The 24,808-nt window shown below is 36.2% G+C and overlaps 1 protein-coding gene across 1 annotated transcript; it reads right to left on the bottom strand.

Moving 5' to 3' along the window:
- Window positions 1–4,963: 4,963 nt before the first annotated feature.
- Window positions 4,964–24,294, bottom strand: pth3r (parathyroid hormone 3 receptor). Its single transcript, XM_007572809.2, has 13 exons — window positions 22,548–24,294; window positions 15,069–15,174; window positions 12,409–12,519; window positions 11,334–11,458; window positions 10,479–10,573; window positions 10,217–10,370; window positions 8,936–9,089; window positions 8,462–8,522; window positions 7,693–7,759; window positions 7,514–7,608; window positions 6,740–6,881; window positions 6,614–6,655; window positions 4,964–5,816 (listed from the first exon to the last, which is right to left on the bottom strand). The coding sequence occupies exons 1-13, from the start codon at window positions 22,608–22,610 to the stop codon at window positions 5,376–5,378; spliced, it is 1,656 nt and encodes a 551-aa protein (XP_007572871.1). The 5' UTR covers window positions 22,611–24,294; the 3' UTR covers window positions 4,964–5,375.
- Between the last annotated feature and the right edge of the window lie 514 nt (window positions 24,295–24,808).

The following is a 24,808-nucleotide window of genomic DNA, read 5'->3' as shown; positions in this document are numbered from 1 at the left end:
CTGCGCAATCGACCTATATAGGTATAGCTGTCTGTTTATTTTTCATTAAGGTCTTCTGTATGTATTTTAAATTACTCCTATTTTGTTCTTGCTGTGATGCATCATTCTGTGTGCAAAACTTTGTCAATATACCGCTACTGTCGAAATAACACAATTTCGAAATTACAGTAAAAACAGCTTTAAATAAAAAAATAATAATATTATATATTGATCATTTTGTGTGCTCTTTGAAATTAGAAGTTTTTTTAAAACTGCAATTTCAAAGCATGTTGCTTGGATTGTACCAGGGTTTTATTTTAAGAATATTTTAGATGTGAAGTTTGCCAAAATTGGTTTACGTATTCATCAAGTTAAGTCATTTTACGACACGCTACTTTTGGCGGTTGGTGGTTACCATAGCAACCGGTGACCGTTAACTCCTCCCGCTTTTTCTGTTGCCGCTTGTTTGTTCGTTGCGCTAACTCTGGTCTGTTTTTGTCTTTACACGTATTACATCTTAACATATAGCTTAGAGAAACGTAATTATACACAGGGTTTCATGTTTTTGTATGTTTCTTTTTAGCTGTTATCTTAATTAATGTTTTCTATGTCAACCGCTGTCAACTGTTCAGTGGGAGCCTTTGGCTAAATATATAAATCGCGCTGTTTCCACTTGAAGAATAACACAAACATGTGTCTGCTTTGTTGCTCCAGACATTATGATTACATGTTGTTGGTCTGAAAGTTGGTTTCCAGCACAAAAAGGACGATGACGCAATCAGAACCGTCACCACAGCTAGCTTATTTCACCGTTTTCTTTTACTCCTCCCTTTCTCCTTCCTTCTCATTAAATGATTATAAATGCTTATACATGTGGCTGGTGGTGTCACATTTCTTTTTTCCTCTCCAGCGAGCTGACAGAGGATTGCCACCATGTCTCTGGTGAGTCTTACAGGAGATTTGTGGGCTTCTTGGTGTTGCTGCAGCAGTAATCACTATGCATCCTTCTGTGCTGATGGTTCTGTGGGATTTTCTCACATACCTCCGTCTTGTGATGACATTTTTCCAGCAGTCATGTGGGGAGAGGCGGAGGTGCACCCTGGAAACGTCACAGGACAAAAACAAAACAACAAGCTCACACTTGAAATAACAAATTAACCTAAATAGAAAGTACAAACACTTTAGTTAAGTAAGAAGTACGGAATAAATAAACAAAAAAGCACTCTAGTAAAAGTACCACTTTAACATTTTTACATGAAAAAGTACAAACGTAAGTTCTTGCATTAAAAAAATAAGTTATGTCCAAATTATGGTATTTTAAAGACTAAAATGAAAAAAACAACCCTATTATGATTTTATAGTCACACATGCATTGGAAACTAGACCAACAGTACTTGGTAAGATTTGTGTTTTTTGCAGTGGGCACTGCTTAATCTTTTCCAGGTGTTAAAACCACATTTTTAAATGTATTTCATTTGCATTTTGTGTTTTTATTAATGGAAATATGAAAAGTGTGTTTACTCAGCCCTCCTGAGTCAATATTTTCCTAAAAACATTTTAACTATCGTTACATCTGCAGGTTTTTTTGAACCCGAGGAACATTTTCTAAGTCAGGTCGGAGGGAATCTACTTTCAAACATCTGTTTTTAAATCTTTTCAAAATGGACTTGGAATGGATTATTTTAGTTCATAAATTTGCATTTCATCTATACCAGGGATTATTTAATATTTAATAATAATCAGTAATTATAGCAAAAATAATATAAATACCTTTTAATTTTACTGCAAATGTTGAAAAGTTGCTTCTTTTTAAGCTTTTAAATGAACAAAGATGAGCTGGGTGTCGCAGTACTCTGTTTTTATGACAGAGGGCGCATGAGCTTCCTTGGGAGTTCAATTCACTTCCTCACTTTTCCCAAGTTAAATACTGAAGTGAATTAGACTTTCAATCAAGTCTGTAGTTCATTAGAAACACCACACTTTACTCCAAAAACATTTATTAAATAATCAGGATTTTCTTTTTTTTTTCTTATTACAATTACAACAATAGCGCTTTAGGGCCAGTGTAGATATAAAAAAAAAATAGGAGTAAATTTCTGCCACACACACAAATTTTGAGATTTAGCACACAATTCTTATTTGTAAAAAATAGGAATTTTTTGAGTTTGAGAAATTTAAAATGTTCTTTCAAAAAACAGAAATCTTGAGATAAAGTTCTCAAAAAATTTTCTAGAAAAACTTAGAAATCTTAAGATTGATCTCAAACATCTGGAAAAAACATGGACATTTCTGACTTTTCAAAAAACTTTCTGACAAAACTTGGACATTTCAAACATTGACATTTTTTTTATATTGGAAACTCTTTGCGTTTCCAAAAGCAGAAAAATTTTGGCATTTTAAACCCAGAAATTTTTAGTTTTATCTACAAAATTTCTGAGATTTAAAAAAAATATTTTTTTTCTAGCAAATCTTAGATTTTTCAAGCTCAAATTTTGAAGGTTTTTTTTTTCTAGAAAATTTCAGAGATTAATCTAAAAATATGTTTTTTTTTTCAGCAAATTTTCGACTTTTGAAAGTTAGAAATTTGCGCTTCTACAAAATTTTGTATATAAATCTCGAGATGAAGTTTTCTAGAAAAAAACATTCAGTTTTTTTAGATTTATATCAAAATTTCTGAAGTTTTTCTAGAAAATGTTAGACTTTTTAAACTAAGAAATATCCGAGATCTTTTCTAGAACATTTTTGAGATTAATTTCTGACTTTTTTTTTTCTAGGTTTTCAACTTCCGAAACTCTGAAATTTCTAAGCTTCTTGTACAAAATTTTGGAGATAAATCTTAAAATTTCAGAGTTTTTTCTGGCAAATATTAGAAATTTTAAACTCAGAAATTTCCCAGGTTTTTCTATAAAATCTCCAAGTTTAATCTAAAAACTTTTTTTTCTGAAATTTACTCCTGTTTTGGCCCTGCAACGCCGTCATACAACACAGAGTAAACGTCATACAATATTTACAGATGCAGTCCTTTTGTCTGTTTACCTGGCGAGTCCTGGCGGCTCGCCCTGCAGGCTTCTCACTCAGGCTACAGCTCTCCAAAATAACTCCGGTGTCTGTTGCTCCGAGCCGCGGCCTGAAGGGAATGTGTGAAATTCTGGACGGTGTTGTGAGGGAACTCGGGGCAGAGGTCACACCGGAGGAAGGAATCAGGGGTAAAAAGTGCATCGGCCCTGTGATTCCTGACAGGTTGATAAATAGGACCGTTCTGAGCGCTTGGGCAACAGCAAGGGAGGGAGATTTGTCTAGACACGCCGTCTAGACTCCAAAAAAAAAATCCTGAGATGTTGATGGATGGGTTGTTAAAGTAGGAGCTGGAGTTACTGTATGATGTCCTTGTAATAAATACCATGTGGAGGTCTACTTTTGGAAAAGGGAGCGTCGTCGGAAGTACGATTGGACTGAGGGTCCTCCACAGGGGCTTGGAAAACCAAACACAGGCAGATGAGAGCAGGGAGAAGGATCACACTGGAAAATATCCCACTGTTTATACACACACAGTGTCCGTGGGTTTCACCAAATCCTCCCCAGCACCACATCTTTCCACAGTTTGCACATGAACCTGCTCAGATTACTCTCACATGAATGAAAAAAAAGCAATATTACAACTCATACGGTGAGAGAAATTAAACGAGGCACCATAAATCAGAACCAGAGAGCTTAAATAACAAAAATAAATCATGAATGGTGAACATGTTTGTCATCGTTTACCTGCAAAAAACACAAGACTTATCAAGTATTTTTGGTTTATATGTGCAAATATCTTGGTACACTTGAAATAAGACAAAACTAACTTATAAGTAACTTTTCAAATATAGGAGCTTGTTTAATGTCAGTAATGCCTTAATATTTATGTAAAAGTGTTAGTTCCACTGGCAGGTAATTTCACTTATAACAAAACATTTTCCCATGATACTAGTGAAATAATCTGCCAGAGGAAATAGAACTTTTTAATCCATAAAAAGGAATTATTGACTTAAAACAAGCTCCTACATCATGCTGAAAACTTATAAAAATATTCACACCCTACTCTAATTTAGTGCTGAAGAACAACCCATGGATTAGATCAGGAAGAAAATGAGACCTGGTCCAAAAGGTATGAATACTTTTGGAAGGTGTAAACAGGTTGTACTTATATTTTGTTATCATTACACAAAATATCTTTAGTTATTCAGATTGCTCCTGTACCTCACTGTAAACACTTTACAAACCACTGACTGTCATAAGTGTGTGACTTTAAGATCGGGAGCCCCTCCTTATTTCTTCTTCTGTGGTTTTGTTAGTTTGTCCCCTTTATGTTTCATGTAAATTTATTTCTAGATTTATTAAGTGCATTTCTCTTGGCACAATTGTAATATATCCATCCTGTAATGTCAATATTTAAGCGAACTTCCGATTATAAAGTCGCAGTTACTGGCTTGAGTTTTGCAGCTCATTGTTTAGATCCGGAAATGTCGCGCATGCGCACAACACTGGAGGGCAAAAAGGTGATTCTTTTACATGTCTTTCATATCCGCGCTGCCGCCGTATAATAATCCGGTTCCCGTTAACAAAATAAAACCTGTAGATGTAGATATTAGTAATTCAGTGCAGTGTCCCGCACAAAAGGGGAAAATAACGCAGAAAACCACTGAAGAACTCAAAACTATTCCTATTCTTTTTCTCGCTCTCTGTCGGCTACTCTACGTTGCCATAGCAACTGACAACACCACTTTAAATTTAAGGACTCAACTCCGAAAAAAACACACAAACATTTCCCATACAAAGAACAGAACATTCAGTCGGTTATAGTATCATGTTTTCAAGCTTGATATTTGCTTTGTGATTATTAACAAGTGATCGCTGTGGTAGATTAGCTATCGTAGCTAAGCTAACAGCGGGATTGGTTAGCTGATTTAAACACAGCTCTACTAATGATCTGTCAGAGTTGATGTGTGGGCTGTTTTTCTGTTGTTTTTTTTAGTTAGTAAAAATACATCACATCTACATATTAAGGTTGTCAAAGTCAAACAAGAATAACTGAACTACTCCCTTCAGCGCGTTATATTGATAGTTTAACAGCGAAAACCAAATGCTAGTCATGGTCAGCCAGCAGCTTTTTGCCCTCCAGCAGGGAGATGGCGGTGGGATCTAGAGCTGCAGCAGGTCTATAAACTTTTGTTTTGTGTAGTTATTGGAGTGGGCAGCCCATAATGGGGTTGTATTCGGGGTTTTTTTTTTCTTGTCAGAATAAAAGGAGAAACCATCAATTTCTAAGACAAGTGAATCCCTCCCCGTAACCATAACGACGACACGGAAAGGATCCAGTTACAAAGCCACTGTGTCCTGCCAAGGACCTGTGAAGATTATAAAATGGTTTCTAGCTCTTTCACAGGTACGGAGCAGTTTGGATCTGCTGCTGCGTTACTGCTGCTGTTATCATGCTCTTTGCTGGCTCTGGACTCGGCCCTCCCTGGCTTCCACACCGCCGCGTCCTGCTGGGAGCCTGAGGCCTCAGCGGTGCTGGGAACGAACACACACACGCTGCTGTGGTTGTGGTGGAGCGACGACGGGGCAGAGTGACGGGGCGGCCTGACCCCTGACCCTCCAGCGACCCCTCCTGACCCCGCTGTGAAGGAGAAAGCCCTGGGATGAATGGCGGACATGCAGACGCTGTGGGTGGTGGCGTGGGACATCATGCCGCCGTAGTAGCAGCTCCCGCCGCCGCTGCTCGTCATCCTGGCTTTCTGCTTGAGGTCCAGCACCAAGCTGCGTCTTAACCAGGCCTTTTTTACCTCTGCCTGCACCTGATTTACATCAGAAGACACAAACTCATCTCTTCTGACAGCTGGAAGCTTAATTTAACAAAACTACAACTGAAACGATCAATCGAATTAATCCTGATTAATTGATTGTTGAAATAATCATCAACTGGAGAATACAGACTTACAAATGGACAATTTCTGAAAGAACAGCATTCTTAGAAGAGTAATTAATACAAAACTATACAAAATTTAAAACAATAAAAAAGCTGTCTACACTGCAAAAACAAAACCTTACTAAGCATTTTTTTGTAGTTTCTTAGTATATTTAAAATAAGACAAAACTTAGAAGTAACTTTTCAGCACAATATAGGAACTTGTTTTAAATCAATAGTTCTCCAATACTGCAGAAACATTTGTTGTAAATTAAATAATCTGCCAGTGAAACTAGTACTTTTCATCAATATTAAGGAATTACTGACTAATACTTAGTAAGATTTTGTGTTTTTGCAGTGTATAAATATGTTAAACCCAGAACTCAAGTGGCATAGTTTAGCTTTACCTGGTTCAAATTCTGTTTAAAATATCTCATATCAAGCACATTTTGTTATACATTTTTTTTAAAAATAAACACATCAGCCCAACACTGTTTAGATGTTAAGTCAAATAGAAAAGGTTGAGTTTTTCACATGTTGATGTTAGAAATATGTTTTGACTTTATTCACTAAAGGAATGCTGTTATTCCTTTAGTTAAGATTGTATAATAAAAGCTTAAATGAAAAATCTGCAGAAAGTGCACATTTTTAATCAATAACTGTAGTTATTGTTAGTTGCAGCTTTACCTCGCCATTGCAGAAGCAATAGATGAACGCCACAAAAAACCCCTGAAAACACAAATTTTAAGAAGACAATTAGCATAAATAGTTAACTCGTTAACCATGCTGAAACCAGTCAGGTTGGGCTCTGACCTGAGAAGAGTTGAAGAACATCTCATAATGCATCTGCACCTGCCACAGCAGCCCAGTCACCTCGGTGTAGGGCAGGGCCATAAAAACTATGTAGTGGACTCCGAACAGAGGCATCAGGACCAGGGTGGACTTCAGGAGCTTCCTGCAGAAGAGAATACACGGGAGAAATTACCAAGAGAGAATGCTAAAATTCAGCTTTTAGTTTTTGAAATATTTTAACTTTTATGCAAATTTCAGCTCCACCGAAATGCATTCTGATGAATGAATTCCACAAGATTTTGTGCTCTTTGTGCTCACCACTTCTGCCTACTTTAACCTAGAAACTCAGTTCAACTTTTAAATAAGTCACAAGATATTAAGCTATCTTCATGTGATTCAACTTTTTGATCTCTTACGGTTTTTCTAAACTCACGATTTGACTTTTATGTAGATTTTTGCCCGTTTTCACGCTTACAATGTAAACCAATGACGGAATTCTTTAACTGCCAGAGTGCGCCACTCTGGCACTGACACTTTTTCAAACTTTACTGATTTTTTTCACAAACAAAATGCTGCTGTTCGTACAAATTTCACTCTAGAGAAATGATTTATATATCAAAACACAGCCACTGGAGTCTGCTTTGAGGGAATATAAGCATCACTGCTGTAGGCTTTACGGTTTTCTTTAAAACTCCAGACATGTCACCCCTTCGTCCATTGAGCTCCATATAAAATCTTTTCAGCTTTAACTAGCTAACTAATAGTTTGTTTATTTTCCTTCTAGGAAACTTTCACCTGTACTGCTGCCGAGGATCCAGTTTTCCAGTGTTGGTTTCCCACAGTTTAGAAGCCAGAACACGGATTATGTTTAGGAAAAGGAGGAAATTCACCTGTGTGGGCAGAGGCATAAAGTTATATCATCCTTATATTAAAACCATCAAGAAGGCAATTAAAGGTAAAAGTATTCTGATTACAACAATGGCTGCCAGAATGGGAACTTGGTAGATCCACTTCAGGTTTCCGGCGCTGATGTCCCAACATCTGGAAGCAGGAAAGAAGCAACTATAGTGAACATGATGGAAAAATATGGGCTCAAAAGCCAGAAAATAACAAAATGGCATCTTTTCCTACTATGTAAGATTTGTGTTACAAAGTATTTTTGGTTTAGTTTCTACTGCAAATATCTTTGTTCACATAAAATAAGACAAAACTAACTTACAAGCAACTTTTCAGCAAGATATAGAAGTTTGTTTTACGTTAATAAGACATGTTTTCCCATAAGTGAAAAAATTCAATTACAACATGGAAAAAAAAGTCTTCTTATAAGTAAAATAATCTACCAATGGAACTGGTACTTTTAATCAGGATTAAATAATTACTGACTTAACACAAGCTTCTACATTTTGCTGAAAAGTTATTTTAATTTTGTCTTATTTCAAGTTTACAGAGATATCTTCACTAGAAGCTAGACCAAAAACACTTGGTAAAATTGTATGTTTTTTGCAATATAGATTGTCTTACATTTTTTGTTGTAATCATTTAAAAACAATTATTACATTGTTTTGTAATTCTGTGAAAAATGGTAATTATTTTTTTTCACTATTGATTGGTTATATTTTGATTCCTACAATTTCAATCAGAGTTTCTGCTACTGCAATTAAATATGGGTTGCCAGTAGAGCCAGAAATTGTGGAGGGAGCTGCTTTTATGAGTATAAATATTAAGTTGTATCAGTTAACTCACTGAGTATCTGCCAGCGAAGCTCGGGCGCTGACCCAAATGGACACAAACACAGCAGGAACACCTGGACCAGCAGAACGACACATTACAGTCAATCCTGATGGAAAGTTTTCATACTTTTTAGCTATTAGTGTAGTAAATACTAACTTACAGCCACAATAAAAGGCATTTTCAGTTATGTAAAGTCATAAAACTAATAATAATAAAAACATTATCGTCCTCTGATAATCTGATTAATCTCAGATATTTCTTTAAAAAAAAAAAAAAAAACGAGGAAATTTCTGAGTTTGTAAAGTCAAAAATTTGCTAGAAAATAACTAGAGATAACTACATTTTGGGATTAATGTCAGAAATTGGATGGCTACATTTTACTTTTACTTGAGTAAAAATATGTTCAAGTACTGCTACTATTACCTGAGTATATTTTTTTGGTTACCTTGCCCACCTCTGGACCTGTGCAGCCCGTCTGCCACTTACCCCAGCCCATGATGGTCAGAGCCCACAAGTAGTTCTTGTCAGACAGGAACGCCATGAAGATGAGGCTGTGCAGGTACAATCCCTCCACCAGAATCCAGTAGTGATTGGTTGCCAGGAAGTACAGGAAGAGCGTAACCGCAGCTTTACACCCAGCCTGATGGCATAGAAGCAGCCGTTACCGGAACCAAACCAACCCATTAGTGGAACTTTTGTTTGAACACTGAGGGCTGGTCTACTGGCTTCCATTTTTAGTCAGCCATGGTGCGTGCACTTACACAAATTCCTGCTGAGATCTAAACACAGGATAACTTTGCAAGCCTATCTGAGCATAAAGCCTGGAAAGATATGGATGCATTTAGCCTGACTCCGTCCAGTGAAACAGTGGGGCCCAATATTTGCAACCAGAAAAATAACAATTGTTACTCAGTTTTAAAAGTCATAAAAAAATCCTGATTCTAATTTAAGCTAACATGTCAATTTTTAACACTCACTGTTCCTACGATTTAAACACCTTTTTCCCCCCTATGTTCAATAAATGTCTTTACATCATTTAAACTTAGTGTGAACTGTTTAAAAGGGACCCATAATGAACATGTCCCTTTTTTTATTTCCATTTGGGTTCTCAAATGCTTCTAAAAAATGCTCAAGAGCTTTAAAAAAAAATCACCCAGCTGTTTTTTAGTGTCTTGAAAATGAAAGAAAAAAGAAAACCACTCAATTGTTGAGTCACAATCAACTGGCATTCTGCCGTTACCTAGCAACCCCAGTAGAGTTCCGCCCGTTACCTAGCAACCCAAGTGGAGCTCCTGCACAGCTGTTCAGTTGGTTTTACCGCTGTATGCTCAGGACAATGGCTGCTGGAAAAGACAAATGTTTTGTTGTTGATTTACTATGTAGAAACTACTTGCTGTATTCTTGCTGGTTGTGTAGGAGGCTCTAGTTTTGCTTTTCAAAGATTGTGATTGTGCATCTATCTGCAGCCATTTTCAGGTGAGAGTATAAACATTGGTTTGGGGGACGTGTCCAGCAGCAGCTTATTTGGATTTAAAGTGACAGAGGCCTTAAAAAAGATTCATCTGACTAAAACCTCATTATCTAAGAATGATTTTGTGCAAAAAAATGTAATGAACATCTTTTGTTTAGCCCACAGACATATCCTAACCTGTTCAAGGAAGTATAATAGGTCACCCTTGAACAAACTGTTGTGCTTATGCTTTAAAAAATACTATATGTAGCACAGTAAATGAGGATGTAGAAACAAAAGAAGTTGTGTCTACTTACCATGGGCTGTTTCACAGCTGTGAACTCAGACTCGGCTCTGCTGGCGTCAGATACGGAGTAGAGCACAGCGTCCTTCACAAAGATGCTAACAGCTCGACAGATGAAGGAGGTGAAGAGGTGAATGTGAATGTAATTGCGTGTGCAGTGGAGGCGCCTGGAAAGAGTTTGTGTGACAAAAAGAAAGCATCAGAACATATTTTATCATGTTAAAGGTTAAATTCCTCATTTAAACTTGAAATGGCATAATTTTGGGTTTTCGTACTTGAAATAGCAAAGGATGGAGATCGCCACCAACAAAGATGCCAGAGAAATGGAGTAGCCGATGGTGTACATGAGATGGAGGCGCTGAAACACCTTCTGAAAAGAAAACCAAGCATTTATTACATGTATATCTACGTAAAAATATTATATATAGTGGAAGGACGATGACTATTGGATGCTGTTTGGAAAGTTACACAAAATTAACAGGAATAATTTCAGTTATTTAGCCTGTCATAAGAGGAAGAAAATGGGTATACATTTTTCAAAGTCATATTTTCACCATTATTTCCTTTATAAATGTCAGTTTCAAACAAAAATAATAATAATTATTAACTAAATATCCAGTTTGGATCTAAATATTTAACTTGAAACCAGAAATTATTTAGCTAATATGAAAATTCACTTATCGATAACCGGAAGTGGACTACCTAAATAAAATCGATTGCAGGCGCTAGTGAGTTGATTTATTCGCTTTAGTTGTTGCTCACGTCACGTTTTTTCTCTCGACGTAAAAATGTTCCGCTTAATCATGAGACACGCCGGTTTAACGCCAAAACAGACGTTTAGCAATGGATCTACAACAACGGTGACTGCGCCAGCTCACCCAGCTTTTATTTTGATAGTCCAATTCCGGTGATCGGCACGTAACTTTCCATTCTAGCTAAATATTTTTGCTAGCTAGCTAAACTTTTAGCTTATTTTGCTTGCCAACTGAATACTTCGAATTATTAAGCTTAAATCTAAATATTTATCTTATAGCTAAGCTACATATTTAACTTGAAACTGTGGCACGTAAATATTTCAATCATTGCTCGGTGAGACAAGTTGAAAGAAGCCAAACAAAGCATGTTGTCACCTCCTCCAGGTTTCTGTGGTTGGAGGTCAGGTATCGGGTGCACTCCGTGTAGTTTGCCCATGTGCGGTTGTTACTGGGCACCAGCTCCCAGTTCCCTGACACGTCACACTGGCGGTAAGCTCGCCCTGATTCACAGGTGCACAGGAGACAGTGACCAACACAAAACAGGCAACACAGTCCCTGCAAACTGCCAGTCCTGCTATTTGTTTTTAAATCAGGCATCTGATGTTTCCTACATGTTAGGGCCATTGTAAATAAAATGTCTACCAAAAAACTAAGAAATTTTAAGATTAATCTCTGGAATTTTGTAGAAAAATCAAGGACATTTCTGAGCTCCACAAGTTGAACATTTGCTGCTGCAAAAAAAAAAAAAAAAAAATTGAGATTAATGTCAGAAATTTTTGAGAAAAAACAAGAAAATTTCTTAATTCCAAAAGTTGAAAAATTGCTACAAAAAACAAGACAATTTGAGGTTAATGTCAGAAATTTTTGAGAAAACACCATGAAAATCCCTTAGTGGATAAAATTGAAAATGTTTGATTTTTGGACATTTTTCTCTAGAAAATTTTTGAGATTAATCTAAAAATTTCTGAGTTTATTTTGTAACAAATATCCCACTTTTAAAACTGAGAAATTTCCTAGTGTTATCCAGTAAATTTCTGAGGTTTATCTAAAAATAGATTCTGAGTTTTTGTAGAACAGTTTTGACTTTTCAAATTCAGAAATTTACATGTTTTCTATAGAAAATTTCTAAGATTAATCTCAACATTTCTGAGTTTTTCTAGCAATTATTTGACTTTTAAAGCTGAAATTTTCCCTGTTTTTACTAGAAAGTTTCTTAGATTAAGCTCAAAATTTCTGAACTTCTTTTAGGAAATTTCCAAAATTTCTTTGTTTTTTTGTATAAAATTTCTCAGATTAAGTTCAACATTTCAGATTTTTTTTCTGGCAAATTTTCAACTTTCCAACTTTCTTTTTATCTATTTTCACATTTCAGAGTTTTTTGTTGGAAACTTTCTCCTATTTTTCCCTCAGCAGACCATCGTAGTTTGTTGGTGTGTTTCTGCTGTGCTACCTCTGTGGTTGAAGTCATAGATGTATGCTGGGCACTGCACTGAGACCAGCTGCCCAGCTCGGCTCCGGGGCCAGCAGATAATCCCATCCCACTCTGGTGAACAGTCCCCGTCTGAAAAATGATGAGAAACAGGATGTAGCCACATTAGTATAAATAAGAAGCAGGAAAAGGTCTGATTATCTTAATACTAATTGTTTTCATCTGGTATATCCCCATGGCACAACTGTTTTAACTTCCACATAAACAGTTTTTTATTCATCGGTCTAATATTAGACAGCAAACTGAGCTGGCAGGGCCTTTGGGGGTTACTGGGTCCTGGACTGAGAGGCTAAAATAAATTCCTGGATAATCAGTTAATCATCTTGGTCTGGTTGTAGGAGCGCTGCAGATTATCCTGCCACCCAAAATGTTTCTACCCAATTTAACGGTTGTTTTTTATGCCCTACAGTTATTGGCAGCCTTAGTAAAAATAGTCTAAGAAAATGCAGTTCAGGGAGCTGAAACAAGGTGCAATGCTACAAGACATGCAATTGGTTGAGCAGAAATTAGAAAAACTGTAAATTAGTGTCTAAACTTTTTGCCAAATTCATTAAACTAGAAATGCAATAATGTGGTTATTGTGATTTTTTTTTATCTGCTCAACAATAAACAATATTTTTATTAAATCTTTATATTATTAAACACCTAAGACATGAAAAAGGTCTTCGGACTGTTGGATAATTAACAGAAAAACTAATATTTGTGAAAGTTTTTGGGTCGTCAATTCTTTTTATAATTCTTGATTTGTGGTAAGAGGCCGATCAAAATCATTTCAAGGGCCACAAAAGGCCCCTGTGCCACACGTTGGACACCCCTGCTGTAGCTCTTAGCTCCTCCTGCATTGTTGCTAAGACGGTTCCCACTGTGCATACTGGTACTTATTAGGCTAAATTTGGTGATTGAACCGTTATAATTAATTATAATTCATGGAACTTAGCTAAAATATTAGATATTGATTTCTTTTAACATCATTAGACATAATCATAGTTTATCGTTTAGTTTATCCCAATTAGCAGAGGTTAAAGACATACATGATGCAACAGAAATCATTAAAGTATTTGACAGATTTAGCAAACATTTAAATAAAATTCTTTATAATAGTTCATATAAAATGTTGATAAATGTATAAATTGTACAATAATTAACCATAAAATAAATGTAATTTAATTATTTTTTGCTGTTTGTGCAGCAGATTAAATAACTTGGTTGTGATTTTTGATAATTTAAATTATTTTTAATGATTTTCATTTTAGTTTTGCTCTCACTGGGGAGATGATTGGGAATCACCTCTTAAATCTAAATTTACTGCTTCTCTGTGAATTCCTGCTTTCGTCCCCAAAGTTTGTTTTTACGCTGATGATGTTGTGAAATGTTTTTCCAAATAACCATCAGGACATTTCAACAGGAGAGTTTTATTTTCCCGGCCGTTGAGAACTTTCTGTCTTTTCCACCAGGCCACAGCTGCTAATTTTAAGACTTTAATCCTTGGATTGCTGACTTTTTGTAAACGCCTTCTGTGTTTGAGTCACGATCCAGCTGCAAAGTAACGAACTGCTAGCAGCAGCTGCAGAGCGATCCCTGCTTTCCAATCGTTTGGAGCCCGGATTCAGAAATGCCCTCCAGTCAGAAAACCAGATTATTTCTGAGAGCCGGCTGGGAGCCACACAAATTAGATTGTGGAGAAGTTTATCGCAAAACGTCGCCTTGTTTGATTGGTTGCCTCAGCGAATGGTTCACTAATGGGTTCAAAGCATAAATGACTGTTAAATTAGACGTATTGCTCCTTTTAGAGTAAAATAAACAGAATAAAGCAGCTTGACATGGGTTTAGTCTAAAGTTTGACACTATTAAAGAGTTTAACTCTCATTTACTCTGAATTTATTGTGTTTAAACAGGCAACAGTTTAAAGTGTAAAGTGGATTATGTGCTTTAACATGAAACTGTTGGGACTTCAGCCGACTCAGTTACCTGGATAATGAGGCTTTTTGGAACAGCTGCTGCATTTCTGCTGTGAAAACTAAAATTAAACTTCATTTAAAATCTGAAATGAACAAAAGTCATAAAAAAAGAAGAAGGTTCAATTTGGAAAGGTGAGGAAATATATCCAGGACTGGAAAAATATGGCATAATAATAATTCCAAACTTTATCCATCCATCCATGTTTCTCTCTTGCTGAGTAAAGTTTCCTATTTCCTCTCTAAAAGTCTGTGTTGTTTGGGGGTCTCTGCTTTAGTCTGAGAACATTTAGATCTCAAATTAGGAACAACCCTGTAAATCTTTCTACACCAGTACAACTTTGTATAAACTCGCGCTGGGAAGACTGCAGCAGCTACTTAGAGCCACTTTACTCTGACAAAGTTTTCCTCGTGTTGCTCTTCGTCTCAGGAAATCCTCCTCCTAAGGCAACCGTAATTCATCGGCTCTGACACAGCCTCTGCTTTGGAGCCTAAATTAAAATTTTTCCCATTACAATAAATCTGCGCTGCGGCCGCAGATAACCCTCAGGAGGATATTGGTTGGATATTACATCTGATACAGGATAATTAATACAAGCCAGGAGTTGTTGTTCCACATTTAGACGGCAGATATCCCCTAAAAATGAAAACAAGCAGCACACGGACCTTCGACGAGGGCCATTTGTGCGCGGATGCTCCTCTCACACCGGGCGTGTGCACCAATCAGAACAAAGATCTGCTCGTCTCGCGTGATGACGTCATCGGAGTCTATCTGCAACAGACAAGATAACATTAAACCACAAATATCTCTGTTTACCTACATATTTTAATAAATGACAATAAACCGACTTTATTTCAACCTGACAAATTGGTAATTATGTTCAAATGAAGGTAAATTATTTATTTTACTTCTTTCTGTAAAACAGGAAATTTTAAGGTGATCAGTTAAAATCTACACTGCAAAAAAAACTAAATCTTACCAAGTATTTTTGGTCTAGTTTCTACTTAAAATATTTTAGTACACTGGAAATAAGACAAAACTAACTAACTTACAAGTAATGCATAAGATATAGGAGCTTGTTTTAAGTAAATAATTCCTTTATATTGATTTTTTTTTAAAAGAGTACTAGTTCCACTGGCAGATTATTTCACTTATAACATGATGAAAATGTTGTTACATGTGAAATAATCTAAAGCAGATAATTTATTTACTTGTCTACTTTGTAAACTTTTAGTTCCTCGTCTGTGTTGAAGTTTCAGTTAACTGTTTTGAACTCTTAAGGTAAATGTTTATACTCATGCTCTTATTTTGAAGTTGGTAAAGACTGTTTACAAGCCAATTCTGTTTCCTCACATTCTGTTTCTGATTTCATGAAACTGAGAAAATGGCAGGTATGTGTTCAGGATACATCACTTTCATGAAACAGAAATGCAAAAATGTGCATGTATGAATTGTTTAGAGAGCACTAAATCAGCACATTAGGACGTTAGCATTAGCTTCTGCTAATTACTATGTTGGTGCAGCGCTTTAGCGTTAGCAGAATTAATGTTTATGATGCTTAAGGGTTAGCAGTGCTAACCGCTGGCTAAAACCTGGTATGTGCCCAAGGTGGACAGCGTACCCAAACACTGTACTCAAGTAAAAGTGGCAATACTTCAACTTTTTTTATTCAAGTAAAAGTAAAAAGTAGTGAAGTAGAGTAAAAATAAATTGAGCAGTCATTTAACATTTAAAAATTACATTATCAGATGGAAAGACAAAATGGAGATGGAGTGAAAATTTTGGTATTTTAGGGACAAAATGACAATAATTCATATAATAAAAAATAAAATCAGGCAAAATTATTGTTTTTCAAATCAGATTCTTTTAATAAAAAACTTATGAAACGTTAACAAAAACTGCAGGTGTGTCTGTGTCTGGTGAATGTTTGGTTAAAACATGTTTGTTTTTCATTCAGTGGGTAGAAAATCCAGAAATTACTAAAATAAAAGTAGCGATACTATATAGTAAAATTACTCAAGTAAAAGTAAAAATACTCCTAAAAGTCTGTTGTTTTTTTTTCCTTTTTTTTTTCAAAAACGTTACTCAAGTAAACGTAACTAGCTGCTACTCAAATCTGGTCTGCACTAAAATCCAGTCAGTCTGAATGAATTGTGTCAAAGTTGGTTAAATATCCAGCTATAATTAACTTACTACTCCCACTTATATTTCTAACTAAATATATCCCACTTATATTTCTAACTAAATATAAGTGGGAGCAGTTTGCATAAATTGTCTTTGTGTGGAGAAGAGAATATATGGAGTCTTCGATCTTCTGAGAACAAGAAAGGCCTGTGAACACCTTGAGCTCAAACCTTTTGATTATTCCCACAGCAACAGAGACGTTTCTATTAAAAGTCAGAAGTCTCTTTCCAAGTAAAGCGATCCGTCAAGCTGTTCAAGGAGCTGATGTGCTGCCTCCAGGTGTTGTGAAATTTTTGTGCGAGGGTGCGGTATGTGATGAAGCTCTGCTACCTCGCCTTGCTCAGCGGCAGGGCAGCGGGTCCTCAGCACCACGGCGGCACCGGTCAGAGCTAAGCTACACAAACAGCTCTGTGTTCCCGGGAACATTTCACAACACAGCAGCAAAACAAGCTGCGAGTCAACCATAGAACAAGAGGTGGCGGAGATGTCAATCAATCTGGCTATCTGGAAGACTGGAGATGGTTATTTTTAGCTTTCTTAAGAGAATAAATATTTTGTTTTTACTTGTAAATTGACTTTTGAAGGGGTACTATTATGTAAAAATTCTCATTTTTTTCTCAACTGATTCTAAAAACAACTCAAGTACTTAAAGAATCAAAAACACACCCAGACATTTTCAGGAAATAACTGAGCAGTCGAAGTATTCTTCATAAAATCAAGAACATTCATGAGACTGTCCTGGGAAAACTGAGTGTCTTCAGTCAGAGGCTTCTTCAGATCCAATGTAAAACAGACTGCTACAGGAGAGCTTTCCTGCCAACAGCCATCATTGCCTAACTCTGTAAAGAGTTTGAAATAATGAGCTACAACAATGTTTGATTTACTTTTGGGATCAGTAAAGTATTTTTTTAATTTGAATTTGACAGGCCTTGCACTGTTGCCAAGCAACCCTGGTCAAGCCCAGGCCGTTACCTAGCAACCGCGGACATTCTGAAAGGAACTCCAAACAGGCAAAACTGATTCTCTAAGATTGATTTTGTGGGAAAAGAAAGTAATAAATATGTTTTTTATAGCCCCTAAACTTATCCTAACCTCTTTAAGAAAGCGCAATGGGTCATCTTTATGGAAGTTTATAGCTGTAGTTTTAGGCAGTCAGAACTTTTCTGTATTTGGGTTTATGTGTTGGCTGGAGTGAACGATGTGGGCTTTTTCTTTTCACAGCTGCCTTCCTCAGAAGCCAAACAAAATTCTTGTTAAACAGACGAAATCCCAGCTGGACCAGGTCATATAACTTGATATGTGTTAAGTGACACTCTTGGCACAGGCCATAAAAGGTAAGCTAACGGTAGTGAGCTGTGTTTCTCATTCAGAGCGCAGAGTGATGCTGGGGGTTTCTCCTCAAGTCCAGGATGAAGGAAAACCCTTGTTTGTTCTCGGCCAGTAATGGGCACGTTGCATATACGGTGACAACAACTACACTGGAAAAGATAACAAATCTTACCAAGTATTTATGTCTAGTTTCTAGTGAAATTATCTTAGCACTTTTAAAAGAAGAAAAAATGAACTTACAGGTAACGTTTCAACAAGACAGGGGTTTGTTTTAAGTCAATACTTCTTTAATATTGATGTAAAAGTTCTAGTTTAACTTGATATAAGTGAAATAATCTGCAATTTTATCTTAAAACAAGTTACAATTTTGCTGAAAAGTTACTTGTTAGTTCGTTTTGTCTTATTTAAAATGCACAAAGATATTTACACTAGAAACAAGACTAAAATATTTTGTAAGATTGTGTGTTTTTGCAGTGCAGATTACCTTAAACAAAGTATAAATACAAAATATTACAAAGTATTTTTGATCTAGTTCTATTGCAAATATCTTAGTGCACTGGAAATAAGTCAAAACTTAGAAACAAATTCCTTAATACTTATAAAAAGTGCTTACAACAAAATAGTTTTCCCCTCATATAAGTGAAACAATCTGCAATTTGTACTAGTACGTTTTATCAATATTAATAAAATTTGGTTTTAAAACAAATTGTTGAAAAGTTACTTGTAAATTAGTTTTGTCTTAACTCAAGTGTACTAAGATTTTTACACTAGAATCTAGACTAAAATATTTGGCATGATTTTGTATTATCAAAGAATAAATACAAAATATTACAAAGTGTTTCTCATCTAGTTCTATTGCAAATATATGGAAATAAGACAAAACTAGCTGAGAAGAAACTTTTTCTGTAAGATGGGAACTGACTTTAAGACAAAAAATCCTCAATCTTGATAAAAATTGCAGATTATTTATAACAAGATGTTTTCTCCATGTTGTAAGTGAAATAATCTGCCAGCGGAACTAGAACTCGGTTGCTAGGTAACGGGCTGAGCTTGGCTGGGGTTGCCAGGTAACGGCGCTAGTGGAACTAGTACTTTTTAAAATCAATATTAAGGGAATATTGACTTAAAACAAGCTCCTATATCTTGATGCAAAGTTACTTGTAAGTTAGTTTTGTCTTATTTCAAGTGAACTAAGATATTTGAACTGGAAACCAGACCAAAAATACTTGGTAAGATTTTGTGTTTTTTACAGTGGGAGGTTCTTGCAACACATTTGCCACCATCAAACTTCAACATGCATCGATTTTGTTCTTCAGCAAAAACAATCAACATCAGTAAAAGGAAGCCCTTCACATTTTACTCTTGTACCGAGGGGTTTTGCTCCTGACAGATATTGCATTTAAGCAAAACAATTAGTCTTTACATCCATTCCCTGTTGAGCTGTGAGAGCATTAACCCTCGCGGGACTCATCTTCCAGCCAAGTGATTTTCAGGCTGACTGGTCTTGAGATTGTAACTCTGTCAGCGGGCCGGCACTCCAAATCGACCCGAGGGGAGATTTAGTGATCAAGACACGGAGGTGCATGTAGCCGTGTGATCACGATCCGGCCAGTGAAAGCTGGAGGATCTGTGACGCAAGAAGCAGCAGACAGGTAATTTCTAGCGGAGAAGATTGAAGGGTTGCAGTTCGGTTGGGTTGCGTCATCGCTTTAAGTGCTGCGTTTTCAGGAGAACAAAGAATCCCGATGAGCCAGGAATGCACTTTCTGAGAGACGCTATCTATAGACGGAGCGGTCGCAGAAACAGAAAGTCCTCCACAGAGCACATCCGACAGTTCGCTTGGGAAGCCGCAGAGGATCTGAAGGAAACATGAAAGAAACCACAGCCTCTCTCACCTCATCAGAGGCTGCGGCGTCTGGCTGTGGTACCCTGCAAAAACACTAATTTTACCAAGTATTGTTGGTCTTCTTTCTAATTCAAACGAGAAATAAGACAAAACTTACTTACAAGTAACTTTTCAGCAAGAAACAGGAGCTTGTTTAGAGACAGTAATTCTTTAATATTGATGAAAAAGTTGGCAGATTATTTGAACATGGAAAAATGTCTTGTTATAATTGAAATAATCTGCTTGTGGAACTAGAAAACTTTTTTTCCAATGTAAAGGAATTATTGACTCTAAACAAGCTCCTATTTCTTGTTGAAAAGTTACTTGTAAGTAAATCTTAACTCAGGTGAACTAAGATATTTGTATTAATTTCATGAAAAAGTTCTAGTTCCACTGACAGATTAATTCACTTATACCATGGGATAAATGTCTTGTTATATGTGAAATAATCTGCCAGTGGAACTAGAACTGGGTTGCTAGGTAACGGGCTTGGCTTGGCTGGGGTTGCTAGGTAACGGTGCCAGTGGAACTAGCACTTTTTCATCAATATTTAGGAATTGTTGACTTAAAACAAGCTGCTATATCTTGCTGAAGAGTTACTTATGTCTTATTTCAAGTAAGATATTTGCACTAGAAAATAGACCAAAAATGCTTGGTAAGATTTTGTGTTTTTTGCAGTGTGTGAGTAAAAATGCCATCCAAAGTCACCCTTAAAGCCATCCTGGGAGAAAGTTTAAAAAATAAACCAAGTATTCTTGGTCTAATTTCTACTGCAAATATCTTAGTGCACTTGAAATAAGACAAGAGTAACTTTTCAGCAAGATATAGCAGCTTGTTTAAGTCAATAATTACTTAATCTTGATTAAAATAACTTATAACAAGACTTTTTTTCCATGTTATAAGTGAAATATTCTGCCAGTGGATGTAGTGTGCTGAAAAGTTACTCGTACCACAAACATACTTGGAAAGATTTGTTTTTTACAGTGTAAGGGTAAAAACAGCATCTAAAGACACCCGTAAGCCTTCCTGGTAGAGCAGATAACTTCAGGACTGATAGTGCGGTGGGCCGGGCAAAAGAAAACAGAACAAAGACACTGAATGTGCAAAACAAAAGAAATAAACATTTAATGGTAAAAGTCAGTAAATTAAAGCTGAGAAAGAGCAGAGAGTGTAATTAGATTGAAAATCTTAAAATGACGGCTTTTGGAGTGGCTTCCAGCTGAAACCTGGATTATGAAGCAGCATGTGTGTGAAAACGCTTCCCTGCTTGTCCTGCTGAGAACTGAGGCTGTAATAAATCACAGAGATATGACTGCTGATTGTTTTCGTCCCGGCTACATACTTGGACCAACGTACATATTTGGTCATGTTTAAACACATTTTTTCCCTGCTCTGTTATTAACTTTTTAGAGATTTTTGTTGTTTTTATCCGTTGACTAGTTTAACTTATTATTCCAAGCATGCTGAGGTCCAAATTAAACATTTCTAATGTATTTTTAGCTACTCTGTTTCTGATAATGCTACTTTGTGTGTTTTATTTTGGTCATTTTTTTGTTTTTGTGTGTTTCTAGGTCAAAATTAGGCTTAAATATTCCTATTTTTGTCCCTGTGGGTTGGATTTCCTTAGACTTGAACTTTTTTTAACTACTTTGAATAATTAATTCAGCTTATTGTTCTGTTTGATAGGAACAATTAGAATATAACTGAATAGAATTATTTCATAAAAAGTGCCTTTAGTTGGCATTTGTTGTGTTATATAAATAAATAATCTTTTTTTTTTTTTACTTAATTTAATCATTTTGTGTTTTAGTTTGATAGTTTTTACATCCACATGTTTCTTTTCACGGTTGATTTGTTGAGTTCTTGTCTGTTGTCAATAAACTGTCTTAAGGCTATATGCATTACATGCCTCTGTTTGTGTCATATTTTACTTTCTGTAATAAAACAGATGTTTTTTTTGTTTTGTTTTTTTGGGTGCGGTTCATGTTTAAGGAACAACGAAACCGTGCAATGGAACCAGAAATTAGCAGCTTTGCAGCTCCGTGTCAGTCCTGCAGAGTCGCTGTTGATAAATCCAGCAGGTTTATCAAAATTGGTTCCAGTTGTTGTTCCTGAAGCTGGCCCCTCTTCACCTCAGGTATTAGATAAGCCTTTATGTTATCATTTAAAAACTATGTTTTGTATTTTCCCACTTTAGAAACCGAACAAAGCCAAAGTTTGCTGCTCTTCTTACATTTTTAGATTGATTTTTTGCAGTATTTTCCTTTAAAATCTATAGAAAACGTAGGAAAGTAAATAAATATCTCTCTTATCAAGGCATTAATATGTTTTTTTTAATGTATTCAGAATTGAAACAATTAGTTTAAGTCACGAATAAGTGAAATGTTCCACCTCTGGGAATACTTTAAAGTTATATTATTCTATAAGAATCAGAACCTGTTTGAATTATATTTATTAGAAATTTCATAAACGGCTCCAAATTAATACTATTTGCAAAAAGCACAGAGAAATTTAAATGAATAGCCACAAAGGCAGTGCAAATAAATAATACTAAATAAGCATATTTCAACAAATATATATAACAAAATATTGTAGAAATACACAGAAAATGAATAAGTTAATCAAAATTAGAGGTAAACAAACGGAAAACTGATTTAGTGAAATCAGTTACTTCTTCAATCAGTCTTGCTGATAAAAAATCCCCAAAATTCTTTGAGATGATAACTTATAGCAGAAATAAACTCACCAGAGCAGCAGCCGTCATCATGCAGTGAAAAAGAGCCGCAGCATAAACTCCCTGCAGAGACATGATTTATTTTAAAACGGCCTCAGAAAGAGAAACGCACAACTTTCCCCTCTGACGACGCGCCTCTCCTCAGGTTCACTGCCCACTTCAACTTCTGCAGGTCTGTTGTTCTCTTGTGTCCCATCAGAGCTCACATTTTGTTAATAAGCCCAAAACAAAAAGGTTTTTTTTTTTCCTGACATGCAGGAACAAGTTTTTTAAAACATAAAAATATTATTTTCCTTTAATGTTTAGACATTTCAGCGGGACACAGAGCCATCAGACGAGCGCAGAGGATGAAAGCTTCAGGTTTTCCGGCTCTCTGGACCGTCGGGCTGAGATGGGTTGGCCTTTATTGGCTGAGGTTTTAACCCTTTCCGCTCCTCCTCCTCCTCCTCCTCTCCTGTCATCTGTCTCTGGTTGCCTCTCGCCTGCTTGAACTCTGTTTTCCAAACCAGGCAGTGGAGTAATTATCTTTTTAACTGCCGCCACTCAATTTAACGTTCACATCACATAAAGTCTGGTTTACTACCACGTTGGTAAGTGCCCACATAATAACCCCTGGCCTTCAGCTCCCCTTACACACACATTTATACAGGTTTTACACAGAAAGCAGGTTTGATTTTTGATAAAACTTCATTATTCTCATATTTGTCCTACTTTTAGACGCCATATCATTTAATAAAAACAATAACATTTCCCCTCAGTGTTTGGAAACCAATGTTTTTTCAGGCCACAAACAGGTTTCACAGAGACTTTTGATGTTTACATATTAGATAAATGCTTATCTTCAGCGCTAACTTCTAACCTTCTGACACTTGCAGAGACAGCAAAAGCACAAGTCGATGATTGGGTTTGGATTCTTTTTTTTTTTTGTTTCCCACACGTTTTCTGAATCAATAAATTGCTAAAAGTAAAGAGGAAAGCATGAATAAAAGTTTTTACACGTGTATCTGCAACGCAAAGTAGCTTACTGACCTGAATTAAATGAGAAATCAGCACCATTTCATAAACTTTGTTCCTAATTTTTTACTTTTTTAGACAACTATTCAGTTTGGTTTTGGATGTTGTGCTCTTATTGTTTTCTTTGGGAAAAAAAAAAAAAACAACTCGCTGTGGCTAATTAGCATCTAATTAGCATATCAAAATCTCAATTAATACCTGACCTATGACCCCAAATTTCAGATGCGTCATGGATGCAGAGGAAAGAGCGGAGAGAGGAGGAGGAAGTTCAAAACATCTCTACCTTCCATCATGATGGGCAAAGATCATTTCCCCGACTCCAAGAGGAGCGGCAGAAGCAAACGAGGTGGGTTAGCAGAGCTTCCTAAAAGCTGATGATGTCATCCAGGACATGTTACTGCTGAAGAGATACAGAGCTGTTAGCTTCCAGTGTCAGCCATAACAGTGTAATACAACAGTCTTAAGTCAGAGGCTTATTCAGGTTCGTTGTGACACTGACTGCTACAGGAGATTCTTCCATATAAATTGGATAAAAAGACACAACCATTTTCTCACAGTGTGGCTTTAAATCAAACCAGGTTTCTCCTCTTTTAGGTCAGTTGGGATTCACAAATTATTTCTGTTTGGTAAATATCACACTAACTACAGAACTAATGTTTTCAAGATCTTTGCAAAACATTTTAAATTAGTAAATTTCCACACATCACTGCAGAATTTGGTGGAACAGATTTTTAAACTGATGAACTTGGATCAAATGTTTTCTTGTTCAAACTTCAGATTAAAATCAGGGATTTATGATGTCCACTGCAAGACTTTATCCTGAATCCACTTTGTTTTTTTTATTATAATTATTATTCTTTAAAGCTGCCGTAAATAACTTTAAAAGAAAATATTTTGCCTAGATATTTGTTCAAACTGTTACTGTGTTGTGACAGTACAGCATGAGAGGAAATCCAGCTCCTCTGATTCTCCCACAGAGGAACTAGAAACAACCAATCAGAGCCAGGGGGCGGGTTTTAACACTGTCAATCACAATCTTGCCCTCCTATCAAGAGTCAACAAATCCTAACCAGAGCTAAGGCTAGTTAGCATGGCCACTGATGTAGCGGTAAGTTATTTTTCCACCAGCGAGTACATGAGGATGATAGACAGCGCTAAGAACCTCCTCCAGGTTCTGACCGGTTGTTTTTGACAGGGAGAAAACCGCAGTAGCAGCAGTCGGACAAGGGGCTAGATTTTTTATAAATTATCTGTCTTGT

This window comes from Poecilia formosa, unplaced genomic scaffold (assembly GCF_000485575.1).
Source record: "Poecilia formosa unplaced genomic scaffold, Poecilia_formosa-5.1.2 Scaffold308, whole genome shotgun sequence".
NCBI lineage: Eukaryota > Metazoa > Chordata > Actinopteri > Cyprinodontiformes > Poeciliidae > Poecilia > Poecilia formosa.
The sequence above is the reverse complement of the archived record's forward strand: the minus strand, read 5'-3'. Positions and strand labels throughout refer to the sequence as shown.

Coding starts and splice junctions, on each gene's coding strand:
- pth3r (XM_007572809.2), bottom strand. CDS start 22,610: ATGTCTCTGCAGGGAGTTTATGCTGCGGCTCTTTTTCACTGCATGATG. Junction 7,609..7,692: donor CCATTCTGGCAGCCATTGTT/GTAATCAGAATA, acceptor CTGCCCACACAG/GTGAATTTCCTCCTTTTCCT. Junction 6,882..7,513: donor GATCCTCGGCAGCAGTACAG/GTGAAAGTTTCC, acceptor TCTCTTCTGCAG/GAAGCTCCTGAAGTCCACCC.